At 36.6% G+C, this 21,270-nt stretch overlaps 1 protein-coding gene across 1 annotated transcript in view; it reads left to right on the top strand.

Annotated features, from left to right (window-relative positions):
* The window catches only part of SLIT3 (slit guidance ligand 3), a gene marked incomplete at its 3' end in the record, with an annotated part of 569,754 nt that overhangs the window by 411,037 nt on the left and 137,447 nt on the right, over nucleotides 1–21,270 (top strand). The window contains exons 15-17 of the mRNA XM_081320704.1: nucleotides 7,677–7,827; nucleotides 8,403–8,477; nucleotides 20,716–20,859. Coding sequence (XP_081176830.1) covers nucleotides 7,677–7,827; nucleotides 8,403–8,477; nucleotides 20,716–20,859 — 370 coding nt within the window. The remainder of the gene's footprint in view (nucleotides 1–7,676; nucleotides 7,828–8,402; nucleotides 8,478–20,715; nucleotides 20,860–21,270) is intronic.

Here is a 21,270-nt window from a genome sequence, read left to right as displayed (position 1 = left end):
GAGAAGTTAGCCAGGTGAGAGAATCTTAAGATTACACATTTTAGTGATTCATTCATTTCAAAATAAAACTGGTATGAAGTAAAATGATCACATTGCCTGATGCTATGTTGGAAACTGACCTCATTTGCCTTTATCTCCAAATTATTAAGTTTAATAGGATGGATTTCAATCTCTATGCTTGAACAATTATAGGAGCGACAAAGTTCCTGTAGAATTTCAGTTGAATGTCTGTACTTTCAAGTTAAACAATTCTACAGTTTTCCGTAGGAGTCATAAAAAGATATGGATGTCATCTCCATCAGCTGTACTTGTCTGATAGCAACCAAGCATTTAGTGCAACATGGCAGTTCTATTTCACCACCGAATTATCTCAACAGGCCTATGTGCTTGGTACCTTTTGATTAAGGTAACCACCATATAGTTTTGTTTCTTAAGCAATCAGCAAAAGGAATCCAGCAAGGTTTACTTGTCCAATGATAATCTCACATTCTCATAGAATTTTAACTGTACCTTGATTGGTGCACAGTTCTACAGTGATGCCACAAATGTTACAAAGATTTTTCAGCCATTCTCAGAAAACTGTTTCCTCTTAGAGTTTTCTTTCTCATCCTTTCTTGTTTCATTTTGGCTAATGAATGGCTAATTTGTTCATTTCTGTGATTTTTATGCTTGAGGAAAGGAAGTTTAAAGGAAACAGTCACTGAAGCTTTCCTTTCTCCTCCTGTAACAATAAGAATTTGTTTCTCATTAGAAGTTCTAAATCTATGTCCTAAGTATTTCGGCATTTGTCTCCTTGTTCCATTTGGCTGTTTTGTTTAGCTGTTCCTATGTCAGAGAGTTTATCGATGTCAATGCAGCAAACAATGGAAGGACAATTAGACATCTGCCAATAATCTGTATGTCAGATGCTACTTCACAATAATTCACAGTGTAGATAGCAGTGATATAATTCTAAGAATGCTTATACTTTTAGTGACACTTTGTTGTAATTTACTGTCATCAATATTTTTATAAAAGAGCATGTCTTTAGAATATATTGCATCTCCACTTGAATTCAGAGCATTTGAAGAGTGGTGATTACTGTTTTCAAACACCATAGGCTACAGATCCAATGTGTCAAATGCACAGGCTGTTATGAACTTCTTCACAGAATAAAACCTTCTTGTATATTTGTTGCCTAATGGAAGACGACAGTAAAAAACAAGTCTCCGGTGTAACAAATTCTACTCATAACTTAGTCTTCACAAAGCATTGAAAACTGGACAATGCGAGCTGTGACCTTGATAGTACAGTATGACTGAGCCCATTTTTTGGGTATTGGCTTTGCTGTGATTTTATGCTGCTGTGTTATTTTATATTGTTCTTGTTTTTAAACTTGTTTTTACTGTTTTTATTCTATTTTTAACTGTTAGCATAAGAGATGAGCAGCCACAGACACACACACAGAAACATTAGTGCTTTTCTCTTTCTCTACAAGCTTTTCAAACTTCCAAAATTACCATGAAAAATTCAGTTAAAGATAAATCTGTCTCCTTGGAAAACTGCTAATTAATAAATAAACATAATGCTTTTTTTCTTTTTTTTAAAAAGTGCACTTTTAGTAATTTGTTCCAAACATACATTTACTTTATGTTGTAATGTTCTTTTTTTGGAGGTGGGGGCATTGTGAAATCAGGATTTCTTAAATCTGAGAAATATGTATTCTCCAAAATTATATTGCTTTTATACTAATTAAATTGCCATTGCTTTTAAGGACTGTTAGAGCTACAGTTATCAACCTTTCCACAGGGAGGCTTAATAACTAGTTAGATCATTTAAAACCTGTAATATACACCCATTTTGGGATCCTTTTCAACATGAGGAAAATAGGTCAGAGTTACAGTTCACACGCAGTCACCCAGCTTTACAATATTTCTCTGTTAGGCCTCTGTTCCTTATGCCAAATGCATGCATTCTTAGTTTCCTGTGTGTGCTTATGTAGAAAGCTTCTGCCATCTACAACACTCTAGGTGAAAATAAACAGCATCCCTGTTCGGATTCACATAAATTAATTGGGACTTTCTTTAGATAACAGTTCTTATGGTTTCCTGATACTGCTTCTAACAAGAGATTTCTCTAAACCAAACACACTCCTCACTTAAATTGGAGGGTCCCGCTTGGGAGGGAGCAGACAGAGATGTAATTATGCTGCAATAAATGTTACTTTTTACCATGGTGTTTGGATACAGTCATCTGGATTCCAGTACAGTATAATTGTGGAAGTCTCCATGTTAATGATACTCTGTAAATCAAAGCAAATTCTTTGGAGCCGGCACCATAACAGGTTTTTTTTAATAGCGATGAAATATGAATCAATGGGAGCTTTATTGTGCTTATTGACAATGTCGTTGTTAAATCCAGAGAATAGTATATGCAGACTCCTGTCTAAATCTAGACAGCAGGGGTCTCTAAGCTTGGCAATTTTAAGCATTGTGGATTTCAACTCTCAGAATTACTCAGCCAATAATGCTGGCTGGGAAATTCTGGGAGTTGAAGCCCACAGGTCTTAAAGTTTCCAAGTTTGGGGAGCCCTGAACTAAAGCACAGAGCTTTGTTATCTTATAGACAAAATCATGAAGTACTAACGGTTAAATACGTAGTACGTATACATACTTGCCTATTTTAACTATTTTCAAAAATATTCCTAATATTCCTAATGTATTAGTTCCTATAAAAAAGCTGAAAATTTTGAATGGGATATGGAGGAATGTATAATCACATGTTGATTATACCCTTATTTTAAATGCCTTGGTTTTATTAGAGGGAAGTTGTTTTCTAAGCATTGCAACTCAAAAGCAAAAAGCTCACTTAAAGGAATAACACTATTCCATAAATACTCTCTACATGCACTGTAATCTGGTTAATGATGTTACAGATCATGTTTACAATCTGCCCTTATTCTTCAGCATTAACCGTCAGCTGGAAGACTTTCAGTATAATTTGTAACACTTTCACCCACAAAAGTGTCCAGAAGTAGTTGTTCTACACTCACTGTACAATACAAATTTATTTTTTTGCCTTTGTAGCAATAAATTTGACTTCTTGAACTTCAGCTCCTTTATACATGGGAGAAATGGACAGCCAGCTCACAATGAAATCTCCAGCTTGTGCTTCTCCATGCTACTTCCTCTCAACGCTCTTCTTTCTTTGGCGGCTGCTTAACACTGACTCTGCCTGTTAATGGGATTTTCCTTTGTGCTTGATCTAACCATGTGGTAGAACAATACAAATTGAACATGGTTCTGTCAAGCACCATGGAAGGCTCCATGCTTTCCTGCAGCATGGCATGCCGGAACACTTCTTCTATTTTCAGAAGCATCAAAAGGTGAGAGATGACCTCATTGTGAAAGGAAAAAGGAAAAGTAAGAAGAGACGCATGGTAAAGAGAACTGTAACAATACAGTTTCATAGTAATTCATACAATTACCTAGCTTGAAGCAGATCTCACTATAAGCCCACAGATCAGTCAAGCATTTGAATAGCATTTTTGAAAATAGCTTGCATGTGAAATAACTGTGGCATTATTCCTTTTAAAGGGACAAATTGAGTATCTAAAGATATTAAATTATGTTCCAGCTTCAGTGATGGTTTCATGAAGGATGTCAGCTTTATTACTTTATATTGTAAGCTGGCCACAATAATGTGATATTGTACAGGATGCTTCCCATTATTAAGTAATTCCAGGGCAGTATTATATGTGTTCAAGCAACCATGTACTTTAAGAAAAGTCACTGTGTTGCACAGAATGACATTCAGTTACAGTATAATTCTTTCTAAAATACAGAGAACTATAGTCAGTAAGTAGAATTGTGGAAACTGCTGTATTCTTGGTCAAGAATAAAGATGCATTTTTGATGTTGTTCCATACTGTATATTTGGAGATTATAAATAGTTGTTACACACTCACTGTAATATGCATGTAACCCATCTAATATCTTATTCATCTCTATAATCCCTACCTTCTGAAGGTGTTTCTGTCATCTAAACTGTGCATCTGCTATGGAGTCAACACAAAAACTTACTAAAATTTTACAATATAGGGTATACTTCCCATTTACCAACTATAATGACCATGCCACTGCTATCAACAAAATAAAATTATTTGCTAAGTATACACACTTGTCTGTTGATATATAACATAGGAGAAGGTTAGAACATGAACAGGTGATCCAACTGTACGTAATTAGTAAATGGCTTCTCCAGTGTTCAGGAGTTAAAGTTATAAAAGATTTTTGCAGACATTTCAGCTTACATCCCAGTAAGGATTCCTCGCTTCCATGATTCAAAAGTGGGAATTCCCTTGCAGTATTCATAGTCTGTATTCAATTTTGTCTTGGGTTGGGGATTGGATGATTTTTAGAGATTTTTCTGGGAGACATTGATTAATTTGTTGCTAGGAATGGTGTAACCTCTGTTTTGATTGGTTCACATCAGCAAGAGAACTTCCACTTCTGAACTGTTGACCTAAACTTTTGTAACATATTCAAGGAATCCCTGGATTCCTTGAAATATAGATCAAGTCTTCTGGTCTCTATAATAACTGTTTTCTATTATTCTGTTGATTTCTGACATACTGTGCAATATGCAAAATTCTTCTAACAATATGATAGTACTGTATATTGCAGAACATCAGTGTCCCAGGGGCTGAAGTAATCCAATTACATCATAATAATTTGTCATTTGGTAGTCCTATACTTACCTCGGGCTGCAAATAATAAAGTGGGTTTAACTTTGCTGTGACTTTTTGTCAATAATTCAATTCTTAGCTTATCTCTTTTGTTTAATATTTCTGCCTGAAAAGTGAATTGAGAAGCTGGTTTTCTTGAGCATGCTCTTGGCGTTTCCCCCATGAAAAACGAAATATCCCCCCCAAAAAAAGTTATGTCAATTACAGTAGACTTTGTATATTACATTATTACAATGAAAAAATTGTCTCATTTTTTTGAGTTTCAGAATGTAGCCTTTTCTCAGTTGAACTGAATTGTTTTCGTAGCAGGCATTTTGAGTAAAATAATAATGAAAGCTAATACAGAGGTAAATAATAGCAATAGCAATAACACTTAGACTTATATACCACTTCATAGTGTTGTACAGCCCCCTCTCTAAGTGGTTTACAAAGTCAGCATATTGCCCCCAACCATCTGGGTCCTCATTTTACTGACCCAGGAGGGATGGAAGGCTGAGTCAACCATGAGCCAGTCAGGATCGAACTCCTGGCAGTGAGCAATGAATTATACTGCAATACTGCATTCTAACCACCGTGCCACTAGGGCTCTTACATAATGTAAGATATGTACCAATGTACCAATATGAACTTTAACACTGAATTTGTACTTCTTATATTTTTTCATCCAAATCTTTATTTTTTTTTAAAAAAGGGGTCCTTTCCAAGGTGTTTTCATTCTTAAAATTCTACAAGTAACACCGTTCCATAGCTTTCATGCTATTCCACAGGTTTCTACTGTAGACACATATTCTCCCATCTTTATTTCTTTAATGGAAAAATAATTGTGCATCATCGTTAGTGTTACATCTCTTGACCTGCAACTTATCTATTTAAAGCCAAGGGGAGCATGTCTGATAAAGTGATGTAAGTAGAGATGGATGGACACAAATAACCACAGCCAGATGGCTGGCTTTCACATTACTTTCTCTAATGGGATTAGCATGATAGAACTGCCACCTGTCCAAGTGATCTCGAGTCTCAGGTTAAATAATAAATTTCCTCCTGTTGGCAACTGATTGCTGATGTTTGCAGGCTGATGGGTAGCTTGGCATACTTGATAATGATAGGAGTGTTGATCACATTCTACAGTCCTCTTGATGATTCACATTTAAAATTCTAATGTGTATGTATATATATTTGTAGCTATTAAGAAAACATTTCTCATTCCTGTTGTTGCTATTTCATCTGAACCGAGCATGAGGAAGAAAATGCCATATCCTAATCAGCTTAATTTTTTATTTTTTTTTCTTTAGAGTTAAAAAAAAACAAGCCTCGAATCACAATATCATACACAGTAAATCCTTCCCCCCCTTCCTGTTCTCTGCTCTCTACCTGTCATCTTTTCTTTTCTTTTCTTTTTTTTGGGGGTAATCATATAGTTGTATTTCTCGTTGAGTTCTTTTTCATTGTTTATTTTATTGCTATATAATCTTCTATTCTGTTCATACTCTTTTCATTTCTTCTTTTTTATTGTTGTAAGCTGCCTAAAGTAGCTCCATGGTGAGACAAGTAGCAAATAAATTTAACAAATAAATAATATTTCTAAAAAGATGGGTGTACTTCCAGGATTTCAGCAGTGGGTTTCCCACTTAAAATAAATAATATTAAACAATAGGACCATACAACAACACTGAGGGACGAGAACAGGAAACTGTACTTATAGAGTGAGGAAAAACTTTTTCCTATATATGAAATATTTAAAGAAAAATAATGGTGTATATCATATTTAATGCTTTTGTTCTAAATGCATTCTCTTTGAAACAAGATCTATTGATAACTTTTCAATAAGAAAACTTTAGCTTTATCTGAATATCAAGTCCATCTATGAACTTTGTCTTTCCATAACTGGGTTCTCTCAGTCATATATGGTCTGTTTGTTTGCAGCCTTTATATGAAGGGTTTTTTTTGTTTATAGGAATTTTATTTATAAGAAGAGTTTTGCATGGCCATTTTGGTACAGGAATGTATGTACAAAAATTTGTTCAGAATATATAGAAATGGTTATTCTAATATTAGCTTGAGCAAAATCCTACTGAAAATATTTTCAGAATCCTTTTGTTGATCAGCTTATCGTTTCTCATTTTTTTCAAATTCCTTTTTAAAAAGTGTTTTGAGATAGATGCTTTTGGCATTCATAGTTAACATTTTGGAAGTGCAACTAAGTTAGGAAGTTCTTGAAAAAGTAAGGAAAACTAGGATTTAGTAGAATGGTTGAATGTAACAAATGATTTCAGCAAAAAAGATGACGGTTCACATAATAAACATTGAAGTAACTCTACAAGTATTTCCCTCATTGGATCTATTGTGACAAACCTTTGATTGCATATCCATTAATAATTTGGCAATGGTGAGCTCAAGTATCCCATTTGCAGTTCTTATTCATTGAAAAAATTGGAGAAAAAAACTGAAATAGCATTTCATTAAGCAAACACAATGTACTTGACAGTTGTAGTGTAATAGCAGACTAAGTTATAGTTCTTACTAATTATACAGCGGCCTATTTTAAAGAAAGTAGAATTTCTTGAACTCATTTTAGTTTCAGTTATGTGATTTTATGTTAAAATATTTATACTCAAAAAGCAGTCACTGATTTCTACGCTATGCTAATGTGACTGACATTAGCCCACCTTCATTCTACTGTATCATTTGCCAGTAGATAGTCATTAATATCAAGGAAAAAAAATTAAACTGTCTTTTTGGAAAGAAGATAGATCTCCTCCCTCTAGATTCACATAAAAGTGCACTTTTCTGATTGTTTCAAAGCATAATGCAAGGCATAGTTAATGATTTCAATTCATTCTTGCGAGGTTCCAGAATAAATGGAAGTGTTCTTGTCAATTGTATTTTGGGATATTACTCTTATTAGTATTTTGCAATGCATCTCTTTACCTAGAAGTTTTCAATTTTGCAGGTTCAGAAGACTACAGGAGTAGATTCAGTGGGGAGTGTTTTATGGACCTCATCTGTCCTGAAAAATGCCGCTGTGAGGGAACATTTGTGGACTGTTCCAACCAAAAGCTTACTAGGCTCCCCAGCCACCTTCCAGAATATACCACAGATCTGTAAGTGTAATATTTTTGTAAGAAAAAAACATAAAATGCTTCACTATAAAAAGCATTATTTTTTGTGGCTCCAACCAGATGTTATCAAATACATCAATAGACAATGTTTCCTGACAGAACCTAGCCAATCTTGAAAATCTAAATTGATTTTGAATTGATTAATACATGGACGGATAACTATAAGGAAAGTATTATAGAATCTCCTGTAATCTGGATTGGGAAATTGGTAAAACATCCTTGTAGGAGGCAACAGCAAAGAATTTCAATATTGTGCCAAGAACATTACATGGATGTGCCCATGATGTCTTCTGCTTTGAGAATCAAGGCTTCTGACTTTCATCTCATTTTGTTCTTATAAAAACTTTTTAAAGTAAGCTAAACAGAAAAAAGGATCGACAGCACCATAGCAACCAGGGAACTTCATGATTGAGGAGATTGGACCTGTGTTTCTCCAATCTCCTTCAACATATAGCTTTCCTTTTCACAATATTCTGCAATGAATATACTGTATATGTAGTTGCTGAGGCATTTGGGGCCAAAGATGTTTCAATATTTTTATTTTTATTTTTCAAAAGTCGTCTACACGATAATGATATTTCAATTCTGGAAGCTACTGGAATATTCAAGAAGCTCCCTAGTTTACGAAAAATGTAAGTCATTTTTTTCATTTCTTAATAGAATCTTGCTGGCTCAAATATGAAATATTCAGGCTGCATGCTTATACATATTTAACTGAAAATAAGTCACATTCCAAAACATTTTTTTTATCCCAACCACTATGTTTTAGAAAGCATGAGTTATTTTATGGATACAGCTTATTATGGTTTATTTAATAAATTCTAAGTTAAACAAACCTTGGCTTGGTATGATCCATGAACTGAACTGGGATTTGGCTACCATGCATATGACTACTTAGGTCATAGTATAAATATGTCTTCACTAGTCTCACAGAAGGACTTTGGAATGTCATAGGAGTCAGACAAAATGAAGCTATTAACAATTACTTCTTTAAATATATGCATTTTGCATTTCTGTCATCATATGTTTTACACTACATATAAAGGTAAAGGTAAAGGTTCCCCTGCACATGTGTGCTAGTCGTTTCCAACTCTAGGGGCCGGTGCTCATCTCTGTTTCAAAGCCGAAGAGCCAGTGCTTGTCCGAGGACATCTCCATGGTCATGTGGCCGGCATGACTAGACGTCAAAGGTGCATGGAATGCTGTTACCTTCCCACAGTAGTGGTCCCTATTTTTCTACTTGCATTTTTACATGCGTTCGAACTGCTGGGTTGGCAGAAGCTGGGACGAGTAACAGGTGCTCACTCTGTTACACGGCACTCGGGATTCGACCCGCCAAACTGCCGACCTTCTGATCGACAAGCTCAGTGTCCTAACCCACTGAGCCACCACGTCCCTTTACACTACATAGCCCTACCTAATTTAAAAATCTGGTATGTAAATTTGGAACCTTTACATTTGGCCTGTGCAATCTGAGTAGTTTTGGAAGAGGGTGAAAGCAGATAGTAGTGTACAAGATTTCTTATTAACCAACTATTGTTCTTTTAGTTACTCTTTCATTTTGTCAGGACAGATCCAAGCAATGTGACATATGCCATAATCCCATATTCACAGTATTTCAGAATAGGAAAACATTTAATGGCTGGTGTTAATACCTTTAACAGCTCACTTCATGGTAGTTTAGCAGATATGTACCACTACAATAGATATTATTCCAGAAATTCTAGTGGATATTTTAAAATTTAAAGGATGCAATTTAGATTCTGCGAGACATTGGTTAATGTCTTATGTCTATTAGGTTGCATTCACATCTGAAATGAATTTAGAGTGTGCTAATATTGAGTTGTACACCTGCTGCCCAATGCTAAATTTAGAAGAAACTATAATGCTGGCATGTTTATGAATTGGTGCATCCTCTGCTCTATGTCCATAAACAGCTAAAAATCTGGTATCCAGTATTAATTTCAGGCTATACAAGGCCTGAATTTCAAAGGTAGTTTGAATCCCTTATCTAAATTCTAGTCTAGCTGTTGTATTTGATTCAGTTTAGTGAAGTCTACAAAATAATGAAACATTCTCATGGCTCATGTAAATTGTTAATTTAAGAATACAGTACATGGAATTGCAGATTTGCAAAGCCATGTAATTGTTCCATTATTCTGCATATTTTACTAAATTGAATCAAGTAGAATACATATCAGGTTATCTAGACTTTTAATCTTTTAAATAATGGAAATGTATTTGATAATTAAGTTTTATTTCATTAATTTATTTCCAGAAAGATTTCAGTAGCTCAGTACTTCACGGTAGCTTTTCAGCATGACAATTTTAAAGGAGCAGGGATAGTTGAACAAAGTAATCCTATTTTTCAATACAATATGCAACCCTCATGTACTCTTTTGCTTTTTTTTTTACTTTTACTTTTATGAATCTTTCTTCTTAAAAGATGAGAATGTAAGAGTACATTCATGTGCATAATAAATCAAAGTAAATAGATAAGTAGATAGCAGTGTTCCAATACCTCAGGGGTTGCCATAAAGAAGAGTGGGGTCAACCTATTCTCTAAAGCACCTGAAGGCAGGACAAGAAGCAACAGATGGAAACTAATCAAAGAGAGAAGCAGCCTAGAACTAGGAAGAAATTTCCTGACAGTTAGAACAATTAATCAATGGAACAACCTGCCTCCAGAAATTGTGAATGCTCCAACACTGGAAGTTTTTAAGAAGAGACTGGACAACCATTTGTCTGAAATGGTATAAGGCTTCCTGCCTGAGCAAGGGGTTGGACTAGAAGACCTCCAAAATCCCTTACAACTCGATGATGATGATGATGATGATGATGATGATGATGAAATAGCAAGAATTAAGGGTGTTGTTAGTTGATCATAAAAGTTGTCTTAATCAGATTTATCATAGATGAATCAATGAATATCTTTTAAAATAATTGAAATTATTTGTATCCTCTTTAATTTGCATAATATTTAATCCTATTGTAAAAAGTCTGTGCTATACTCAGTACTGTTGTATTAAAACCAGATTTTCTTCTTGTTTATATTATATTTTCTGAACAATAACAAATCAGTTTTATATTTGCAACATTTTCTTCCCATTTTATATGAAATTGAATTGAAAGCCCAAAGGAGGTAGAACACATATTTTGAATAAATAAATCTATGTACTAAATTTATCTTTGCTTTCTTATGTATATGAAAAAGTGATCAGGATTCTAATCCATACAAATAAAACAACCAGTAATTGATTGAATTTATTTAGGAATATTTGTTAGCTTCTCTTCCGCCATGGCGCTCAGACAAGCTTATAAATAAAAGCTTAGAAATAGAATAGAATTAATCAAAAATGCATGCTAAGCATTGAAGTCTAGTTGTTTTTAGCACAGAATGAATGAAAAGGCATATGCAAACAAAAACCTTTTCACTGGACTTGAGGAAGAAATAATTATAACACCAAGTGAATATATTATTTAGTTGAAGGTATAGTGGAGAGTTAATGGAGTGTTGGCTTCCTCTTGTGAGATGCCCAAGCTTTTTTGTTAGTTCTTTTGCAATGTTGTATGTAGGGGCCCCTGACAGAGGTATTGATTGGATGGAGGACAATTGACAGGCAAGAAAGTGATAGGTAAGAAGTTTAAAGAACAAAGATAGTTTACAAAGCAGTATATAATTATACTGAAAGGAAGGATAGTTTGCAAGGCTAGGGAACTATGGAAAATATTTTCCATAATTTCCTGGCCTTGCAAACTACCATGCTAGCTAGCATAAGCCAGATGTTTCCTTTTCTTTTCTTATTTTATCCCTGTTGGTTTTGGTTTATAATTTATTATTTCTTCTATGTTCTTTTCATAATGTTGCTTATACCAAAAGGGAAATGATGTATATATGTAAGTATGTATGTCTATGTATAATAAGAATTGTTTGGACTCTCAGGATTGGGAGTGGGGGTTCTGCATGATTGTATTGCATATATTTCTATAATTGAATGTATACTGTCATGGAATCCTTGGGAAGCAGTTTAGAATTTTCTAAAAATAAATAATATAGAAATAAATGAAAAAAGTTCCTTATAAGTTAGTGCACTATAAGGTCATCATACAGCTTTCATTCTAAAATAGTGTAACAGTGTAATACTATAATACTGACAGAAATATTATTTTCCACATATCAACAAGGCAATGTTCATGATTCCAAAACAGTATAACAGGAGTTTAAAAAAAAGAACAAAGTAGATTTCTGACTCAAATTCAGTAGCTAAAGTTGAAACCACCAAAGTTATCTTGTAAGCAGAAATACTTCGATGGACATATCCTATCTATTCTCTCAAAAATTTTAAACATTGATGTAATGTTAATTTACATCAGTGTTTAACATTGATATAATTGTTTACATGTTTATATTTTACATGTTTATGTTTTACTGGCACTCTGCAAAGCAAGAGAAAAAAAACCCTGAAAAATTGTATGGTATTTACAAAACCTCACCTGTGTGTCACACAAGCACACAAGCACACATTCGCAAAATAAAAATGATAAGCTGGTGCTAGGTTGGAAATAACCCACCACTAAAGATAACCCACCAAAGGCAATGGTAATTTTGGGTATAGAGAGCATCCTTGGAAGATTGGTGAAATAGCAAAAGACAATTTGTCTATTTTGTCTATTTAGATAAATTAAAAGTGGCAGTGCTTCATTCTCTCCTCAAGAGCCTGGATTTAACTATCTTAGATAAATACTGCCTAATCACCAATCTTACTTTTGGAAGAAATTTAAAGAGAGAATGGTACACTTTCAGTGCCCTAAAGGAAGCAGATATGGATATTCTTTGTTCAGAGATCAGTTCCATTCCTTACTTGCCTTGGTGGACTAAATAATAGTAGGAGTCAATGCTTAAGAGAGGGAAGGGCTGACATCCTCTATAGAAGCACAGATGCCGAATAAGGCAGGGAGTTATCAATCTACAATACATTTTACCTTATTGCACAGACAGCTCCTGGATGGTTGATTTGATTGATTTGATTTATTATATTTATATGCCGCCCTTCTCCCTAAGGACTCAGGGCGGCTCACAACAATAAAAACTAAAAAAGAACATGAAAATACAAAATTTAAAAAAGAATTAAACAGTAGATATGTAATTTAACCCCATAAAACCTTGTGTGCCTTTCTCTGCAGGAGAAGGCTCGTGCCTTCTAGTGCCTTTCATCCAAGTGTTGGCAACTCTTTTTATACCATATGGATGAAGGTTGCTTATTCAGGATGAAACCAGCACTTCCAACTTTGTCATACTCTGAGTGGCATTAGAAGGCAAAATGAAGGCAGGTAGTTGATGAAGAACATCTACAAGGGTGATTACCCTAGATCATGGGTCGGCAACCCGCGGCTCTGGAGCCGCATGCGGCTCTTTCAGCCTATTCCTGTAGCTCCCAGTTTACAGACAGAGACAGAGACAGAGAGGCACTTGTGCTTCCCATTTTGCAGCTCCCAGTGTTTTATTTTCCTCTGGGAAACAGGTCCAAGTGGCTCTTTGAGTGTTTAAGGTTGCCGACCCCTGCCCTAGGCCTTACCACGTTTTTCCCCTCTACGGGAGATAAAGCTTTGCTTGTAGGCATTCCCAATGCATCCCCCTACCTCTTTTTACAGTTGTCAGAGAGAAAGCATAAAGCTTCAGCTTTCCAGAGAGGGTAGTACTGTATTAGATGTGCTATCACAGACTTCTTTGTTCTATGGAGTTTTGAATGCTAATGTTGTTCCTCAGGTAAAATTAGTCTTTCATTTTTTACAGTGACAACATATGAACTTGCCAGTATTTCTGAAAATTAAATACAAAGGAGAATATCACCCTAATAAGACACCTTAAAATATGTTTGATATACTACGATTATAAGTATATATTGACAGGCAGCATTCATTTGGAGCCTTTGTCTGTTCGGTCAATAAGTCGTGTTTAAGTTGCACCAAAGGATTCATTGACACAATTGATTTCAGGGTTTCCTGTGTCACATTGCTACTCTATGATTCATCCCTATTGCTCCTGTGATGCATTTCCTGTTCCTGTTGTTGTATTCCCTCTCTCTAAGAAAGGTGGCTTTTGCACAGTGAGGCCTTGTATTGTATTTACTGACTCCACATGAAACATGGTGTCAGAAGCATCTGAATCTGCACTGTCCCCACACATTTGATGCATGCCAGTCTAGCGCTTGCGGTCCTGTCCTGGAAGCCAAGCATTTGAAGCCAGAAAACCAGAAAACTTCTAACAGCAGTCCATTGCCTGAGGCAATGAGGATAAGTGGAGATTGCAGCAGAGCTTGAGGATTACTCCCTACCCACGTGCTTACATGACAAACCAGCAGCAGTGCAGGTAGCCACACTGAGAAGGCTTATAGGGAGTGAATGCCTCCATATTTACAAGCATAATTTAACCCTTATAGAGGAGCAAAAGAGTGACACTAAAGCCAGCCTAGATGCCTTAGAATTCTTTTTCAGACCCTCTAAAAATGTCATATATGAGAGAGAGATATTTGGCAGCTGTAAGCAAGGTGATCAAACCGGTCAGTCCTAGAAGAGATCAACCCTGACTGCTCTTTAGAAGGCCAGATCCTGAAGCTAAAACTCAAATACTTTGGCCACCTAATGAGAAGGAAGGACTCAATGGAGAAGAGCCTAATGCTGGGAAAGATTGAGGGCAATAGAAGAAAGGGACGACAGAGAATGAGGTGGCTGGATGGAGTCACTTAAGCAGTAGATGTGAGCTTAAATGGACTCCAGAAGACGGTAGAGGACAGAAAGGCCTGGAGGAACATTGTCCATAGGGTCGCGATGGGTCGGACACGACTTCGCAACTAACAACAACAAAGCAAGAAGAAGGTGAAGCAATAGACAGTTTTGTCACACGGCTAAGAGAAAAAGCTACAAGCTTAAGTTATGGCTTAAGAGACAAATTTTCAAGCAAGATATGACAAATCAGCCAGAGGTTTGCCAGAATTGAATATTGGGGGACGAGTCCCTATGAAACTGCTTCCTGGAGATCAAACAGGCCACTGAAAAATGGGTATCTGTTTACAACAGGTCGTACCAAGCTCCTACCTAGTGGACGTTGATGGAACCTTCTATCATCACAATCGTGTGGATCTGTGTGTGGCTGAGCAGCCTGACTCGCAGCCTGACTCTCCATATCCAGTGGACAGGCCTGACTCACCTGGTATTCCCGGGCCACACTTACCCACTGGCAATAGGGACTGAACAGTATTGATGCCACAGACAAATGCTAATAACAGTCCTGAGGGAGCCGATATACCTGACACCAGTCAAACGCAGAACTTCCCAGTAAGTGGTGAGAAGAACCCAGCAACCTTAGCGAGGTCAGAGAAACTTAGTACAAAGAGGGCCAGTCTTCACCCATAGTAGCAGACGTTCACAACCACCCAACAGACTCAACCTATAGGAAGTGTTGTTACTGGTTTTCATCCAAAATTCCATAATATTGTTTGGTTAACATGAAAAGGGTTATGGGTGTTATGTTTACCTTCTATGCAGCTCTATCATTCATCTCTATTGTATTTGTTTCCTGTGTCACATTGCTACTCTATGATTCACAGGGAGGCTTTGTACTGTATTGTATTTACTGACCCCACGTGAAACAGTTTACCTTTTTGCTTTGTATGTAGTGGCTGCTTCTTTTAAATTCAGAATAATCTTCCTTTAAGGTAAATGTGAGAATTCAAACAATATATTTGCAAACATCTCTTTCTTTGAAAGTGATTCAGAGAACCTGCTCATGTCTTCAAAAGGCTAAGACAAACAACCTTTGGGGACATTTATTATTAGATAAAAAGGAAGGATAATTATAAAAGCAGCTCTTATATCCTTAGGATTCAGAAAGAGATGCTTGTCCATCGTTCAGCACCAAATGATTCTTCTAAAAAAATCAAATTCTTCCTGAGCTGTTGCTGACATTAAACATAAAGGAAAATCTTATAGATTATAGTTACTAATGAAATGCATGAAGTCACTTTAAAAGAGCTCACATGATAATGGTTGGTTTTGTGCGTCATTGTTTCCGCTGCTCTATTCCACCAGACAGCAAGAAAGGTGATGGGTCACAAGCTGTATAACCAGGCTGCCTCGACTGTTCAGAAAACAGAAAATAAGACTACCAGTTCCTCATACAAGCCTAACCTCAGTCTTCCAAATTAGTTTTACCCAGTGATGACTGTTACAATGAACAGATTTTATAAGGCATGTGAACCAGAGCTATCCTGCTGGCAAATGGTTCTTTCTTTAGCTTATAGTCTCATACTTTAAACATCACGTTGTCTTGTCTTACATATTTGCAATAAGCTTAGTATAGTTTTCTTCTGAAACTGGACTTTGTGAAAATAACACAAAACCAGGTGTCAGTTATTTCTATAGACTAGATAGAACCACTCTCTTTGAAAACATGGTTTTACATTATTGCATATGTTCTAGTGCATTGTTTTAACTGTAAAATAATAAAAATAATGCCTTAAAATGTTGCTATAAAATGTATTTATCTAATTTATCAAATTTCTAGCCCTTTATGTTTTCTGCATTGGTAGTTAAAACTCTACAATATAACAAAAAAATTAAAAACGCTATTGGATTTAAATATAAACAATAATATAAATTGTTGTTGTTGTTAGCTGTGAAGTCGTGTCCGACCCATCGCAACCCTATGGACAATGTTCCTCCAGGCCTTTCTGTCCTTTACCATCTTCTGGAGTCCATTTAAGCTCACACCTACTGCTTCAGTGACTCCATCCAGCCACCTCATTCTCTGTCGTCCCCTTCTTCTATTGCCCTCAATCTTTCCCAGCATTAGACTCTTCTCCAGTGAGTCCTTCCTTCTCATTAGGTGGCCAGAGTATTTGAGTTTTAGCTTCAGGATCTGGCCTTCTAAAGAGCAGTCAGGGTTGATTTCCTCTAGGACTGACCGGTTTGATCGCCTTGCAGTCCAAGGGACTCACAGGAGTCTTCTCCAACACCATAGTTCAAAGGCCTCAATTCTTTGGCGCTCAGCCTTTCTTATGGTCCAACTTTCACTGCCATACATTGCAACTGGGGAGACCATAGCCTTGACTATACGCACTTTTGTTGACAGGGTAATGTCTCTGCTTTTTAGTGTGCTGTCTAGATTTGCCATGGCTTTCCTCCCCAGGAGCAAGCTTCACTTTCTGCCATTTTGATTCATCTAGCCCTGCCTTTCTCATGATGTGCTCTGCATATAGGTTAAATAGGCAGGGCGACAGTATACAGCCTTGCCAGACTCCTTTCCCAATTTTGAACCAATCAGTGGTTCCATGTCCAGTTCTCACTGTTGCTTCTTGGCCCATATATAGGTTTCTCAAGAGACAAATAAGATGGTCTGGTACTCCCATCTCTTTAAGAACTTTCCACAGTTTGTTGTGATCCACACAATGAAAGGCTTTAGCATAGTCAATGAAGCAGAAGTAGATGTTTTTCTGGAACTCCCTAGCTTTCTCCATGATCCAGCGTATGTTGGCAATTTGATCACTAGTTCCTCTGTCTCTTCAAAATCCTGCCTGTACTTCTGGTAGTTCTCGATCCACATACTGCTGGAGTCTAGCTTGTACGATTTTAAGCATTACTTTACTAGCATGTGAAATGAGTGCAATGGTGCAATAGTTTAAACATTCTTTGCCACTGCCTTTCTTTGGAATTGGAATGTAAACTGATCTTTTCCAATCCTGTGGCCACTGTTGAGTTTTCCAAATTTGCTGGCAAATTGAGTGTAACACTTTTACTGCATTGTCTTTTAAGATTTTGAATAGCTCAGCTGGAGTACTGTCACCTCCACATTTGTTGTTGCTCAGCTTTTCTAAGGCCCACTTTACCTCACATTTTAGGATGTCTGGCTCAAGGTCAGTGACCACCTCATCGTGGCTATCAGGGATGTTAAGCTCGTTCTTGTATAGTTCTGTGTAATTTTGCCAGGTCTTCTAAATCTCTTCTGCCTCTGTTAGGTTCCTGCCATTTTGGTCCTTTATCATGCCCATTTTTTGCATTAAACGTTCCCTTCATCTCTCCAATTTTCTTGACAAGATCTCTGGTCCTCCCTATTCTATTGTTTTCTTCTATTTCTTTGCACTGTTCATTTAAGAAGGAATTCTTATCTCTTCTAGCTATTCTCTGGAATTCTGCATTCAATTGGGCATATCTTTCTTTTTCTCCCTTGCCTTTCACTTTCCTCCTTTCCTCACCTATTTGCAAAGCTTCCTCAGACAGCCATTTTGCTTTCTTGCATTTTTTTTCCTTTGGGATGGTTTTGGTTGCTACCTGTTGTACAATGTTGCAAACCTCTGTCCATAGTTCTTCAGGCACTCTGTATATCAGATCTAATTCCTTAAATCTATTTGTCACCTCTACTGTATATTCAACAGGGATATGATTTAATTCATACCTGAGTGGTGTAGTGCTTTTCCCTACTTTCTTCAGTTTAAACCTAAACTTTGCAATGAGAAGCTCATGGTCTGAGCCACAGCCAGCTCCTGGTCTTGTTTTTACTGACTGTATAGAGCTTCTCCATCTTTGGCTGCAGAGCACATAGTCAATCTGATTTCTGTGTTGACCGTCTGGTGATGTCCATGTGTAGAGCCGTCTCTTGGGTTGTTGGAAAAGAGTGTTTGCTATGACCATCGTATTCTCTTGACAAAATTCTATCAGCCTGTGCCCTGCTTCATTTTGTACTCCAAGGCCAAACTTGCCTGTTATTCCAGTTATGTTTTGGCTTCCTACTTTAGCATTCCAATCCCCCATGTTGATAAGGACATCATTTTTTGGTGTTAGTTCTATAAGGTGCTGTAGGGCTTCATAGAACCGGTTAATTTCATCCTCTTCAGCACTGGTGGTTGGGGCATAGACTTGGACTACTGTGATATTGAATGGTTTGTCTTGGATTAGAACTGAGGTCATTCTGTCATTTTGGGGATTGTATCCCAGTATTGCTTTTCCTACTCTTTTATTGACTATGAAGGCTACTCCATTTCTTCTGGGGATTCTTGCCCGCAGTAGTATACCTGATGGTCATCTGAATTAAATTCACCCATTCCTGTCCATTTTAGTTCTCTGATTCCTATGATGTCGATATTCAGTCTTGTCATCTCTTGTTTGATCATGTCCAGCTTTCCTTGATTCATGGATCTTACATTCCAGGTTCCCTTGGAGAATAAATCTTTACAGCATCGGACTTTCCTTTCACCACCAGATACATCCACAGCTAAGCTTCCTTTCGGCTTTGGCCCAGTCGCTTCATTCTTTCTGGCGCTAATAGTACTAGCCCTCTGCTCTTCCCCAGTAGCATATTGTATGCCTTCCGACCTGAGGGGCTCATCTTCCAGCATCATATCTTTTTGCCTTTTGGTATTGTCCATGGGGTTTTCATGGCAAAGATACTGAAGTGGGTTTCCATTTCTTTCTCCAGTGGATCACATTTTGCCAGAACTCTGCTATGACCTGTCCGTCTTAGGTGGCCCTGCATGGCATAGCTCATAGCTTCATTGAATTACTCAAGCCCCTTCGCCACAACAAGGCAGTAATCCATGAAGGGGAATATAAATTAGTTGTTAATAACTAGTAGCACTAGTATGTGATGTAGCCAGTTTGTCTTTAAACAAGGTAAATCTCTCCTTTAATCATGAGGACATAATGTCCTCTTTAGTAGAATTACTTCATAAATGAAGTAATGCAGGCTAATTTCTTTGAACGTGGAATGACTAGGAGCCTATTAAATGGAATAGAATTTACTGGGAATGCAAAAATGAAAGAAATAAAATAAAAGGATCCTAAGTATAATTTACAGAATAGCAGATAAAAATGGGGTTAAAAATGTTAATGGATTTTATGGGTTTCCTATCTGCAATTAAATTTCTGGTTTCCCCTGTTCAAGTATGTAGCATTTTAAAATAAAAGCAGATGTCCTAAAGAAATTTAAATGAGAACAGGTTGGATGCTCTGCTGGCACAGTGATGCCACATGTTGCATTTGTTCTGAAACTGATATGCTAGAAATCATTGGAAGAATGGGCAGTAATGTGATTATTTTTTTAAAAAAAATGAAATATTCAGAAGTATGGCATGAATTCAACATGAATAATAATTGTGAAGCAGAAAATACCACTGCCATACCAAAAAAATAATAATAAAATTCTGTTTTATTAGCAGTGGGTTTTGTTTTTTTCTGGTCTACCAATTTTTTTCCAACTTAATGAGTGAGTGTGTAGTTTTGAATTTATTTAGTAATATTATGTCTACACAATTCAAATGCTCGTTGTTATATCTTTGGTTCTTTAACAGTTACGGCCAATACATGACACTCATCTTGTTCCTCATACAATCTTTTGTTCAACAAAGTATAGCCTTTTCTTTTTCTGCCTTTCAATTATATCACACAGAAGACCTTACAAGGAAACTTCACCCCATGGGGCTTTTCAGATTAAGAAGTGTTGGCAGACATGAAGGCTGCAGAGTGATGGAAAGTTGCGCAACTAACACTAGCAGTAATTCAGTAGCATCTCTTGCCACTTCCATCAATAAAAGAGGCTCAAAAACACCACCAGGAGAAATTGGAAAGAAATTCTCAAAGGAAAAAAAAACTTCCCTGAGAAAGAAGAACTAGATCACAGATGCCTCTTTCCTGTTGGAAGAAAAGTGAAATATTGCAATTCAGATTTCAGCATAACCCTGGAAATTAAATTGGTTCCATTCTTTTAGTTTTGTTTCAGCTATTGTTCACCCATTTGTTGCCAGTGCAAACATGCTTGCATTTATCTTACACAAAACATATGTTAAATAATGCTGCCTGCGAATCTGTTTCCTCTTACAGAAATTTAAGTAATAACAAGATCAAAGAGATCCGTGAAGGCACTTTTGATGGGGCAGCGGGAGTGCAGGAACTGATGTTGACAGGGAATCAGCTGGAATCTGTGCACGGACGAATGTTTAGAGGTCTCACAGGACTCAAGACGCTGTATGTATAAAATCTTTGTTCTTTTAGATGTGGAGGCGAGAGAAGCGAAGGAACGCTGCCTGTCGTGAATGTATAAATGCAGTGTCAGGGAAATGATCGGAAATGAAGAGGAAAGTTTTACATATTATCAATTTCCCCAAATCAGTTGAATGGATTATTAAAACTGTTGCAATTATTTCCTGTGTTGAATTTCTGGCAAACTTCAATATCACTTATTGGCACAAATGAAACTCTCATTCTCGAGTGCATCAGTACTTGAGAAACTATCTCTGTTTCCAGAATGCCCTTTTCTTCAGAAGTGTGTGGTTTTTTTTAACCCTGGGTCAATTGTTCCATACATTCAATAGAAATTAGCTTGGATTGATTAATTGACAGTTTGCCTTTTACGTGGTTGCCCATCAAACACTGATT

This window comes from Vipera berus, assembly GCF_964194415.1.
Source record: "Vipera berus genome assembly, chromosome: 2".
Taxonomy (NCBI): domain Eukaryota; kingdom Metazoa; phylum Chordata; class Lepidosauria; order Squamata; family Viperidae; genus Vipera; species Vipera berus.
Note: the sequence above shows the minus strand (reverse complement) of the source record. Positions and strands in the feature narration are given on the sequence as shown.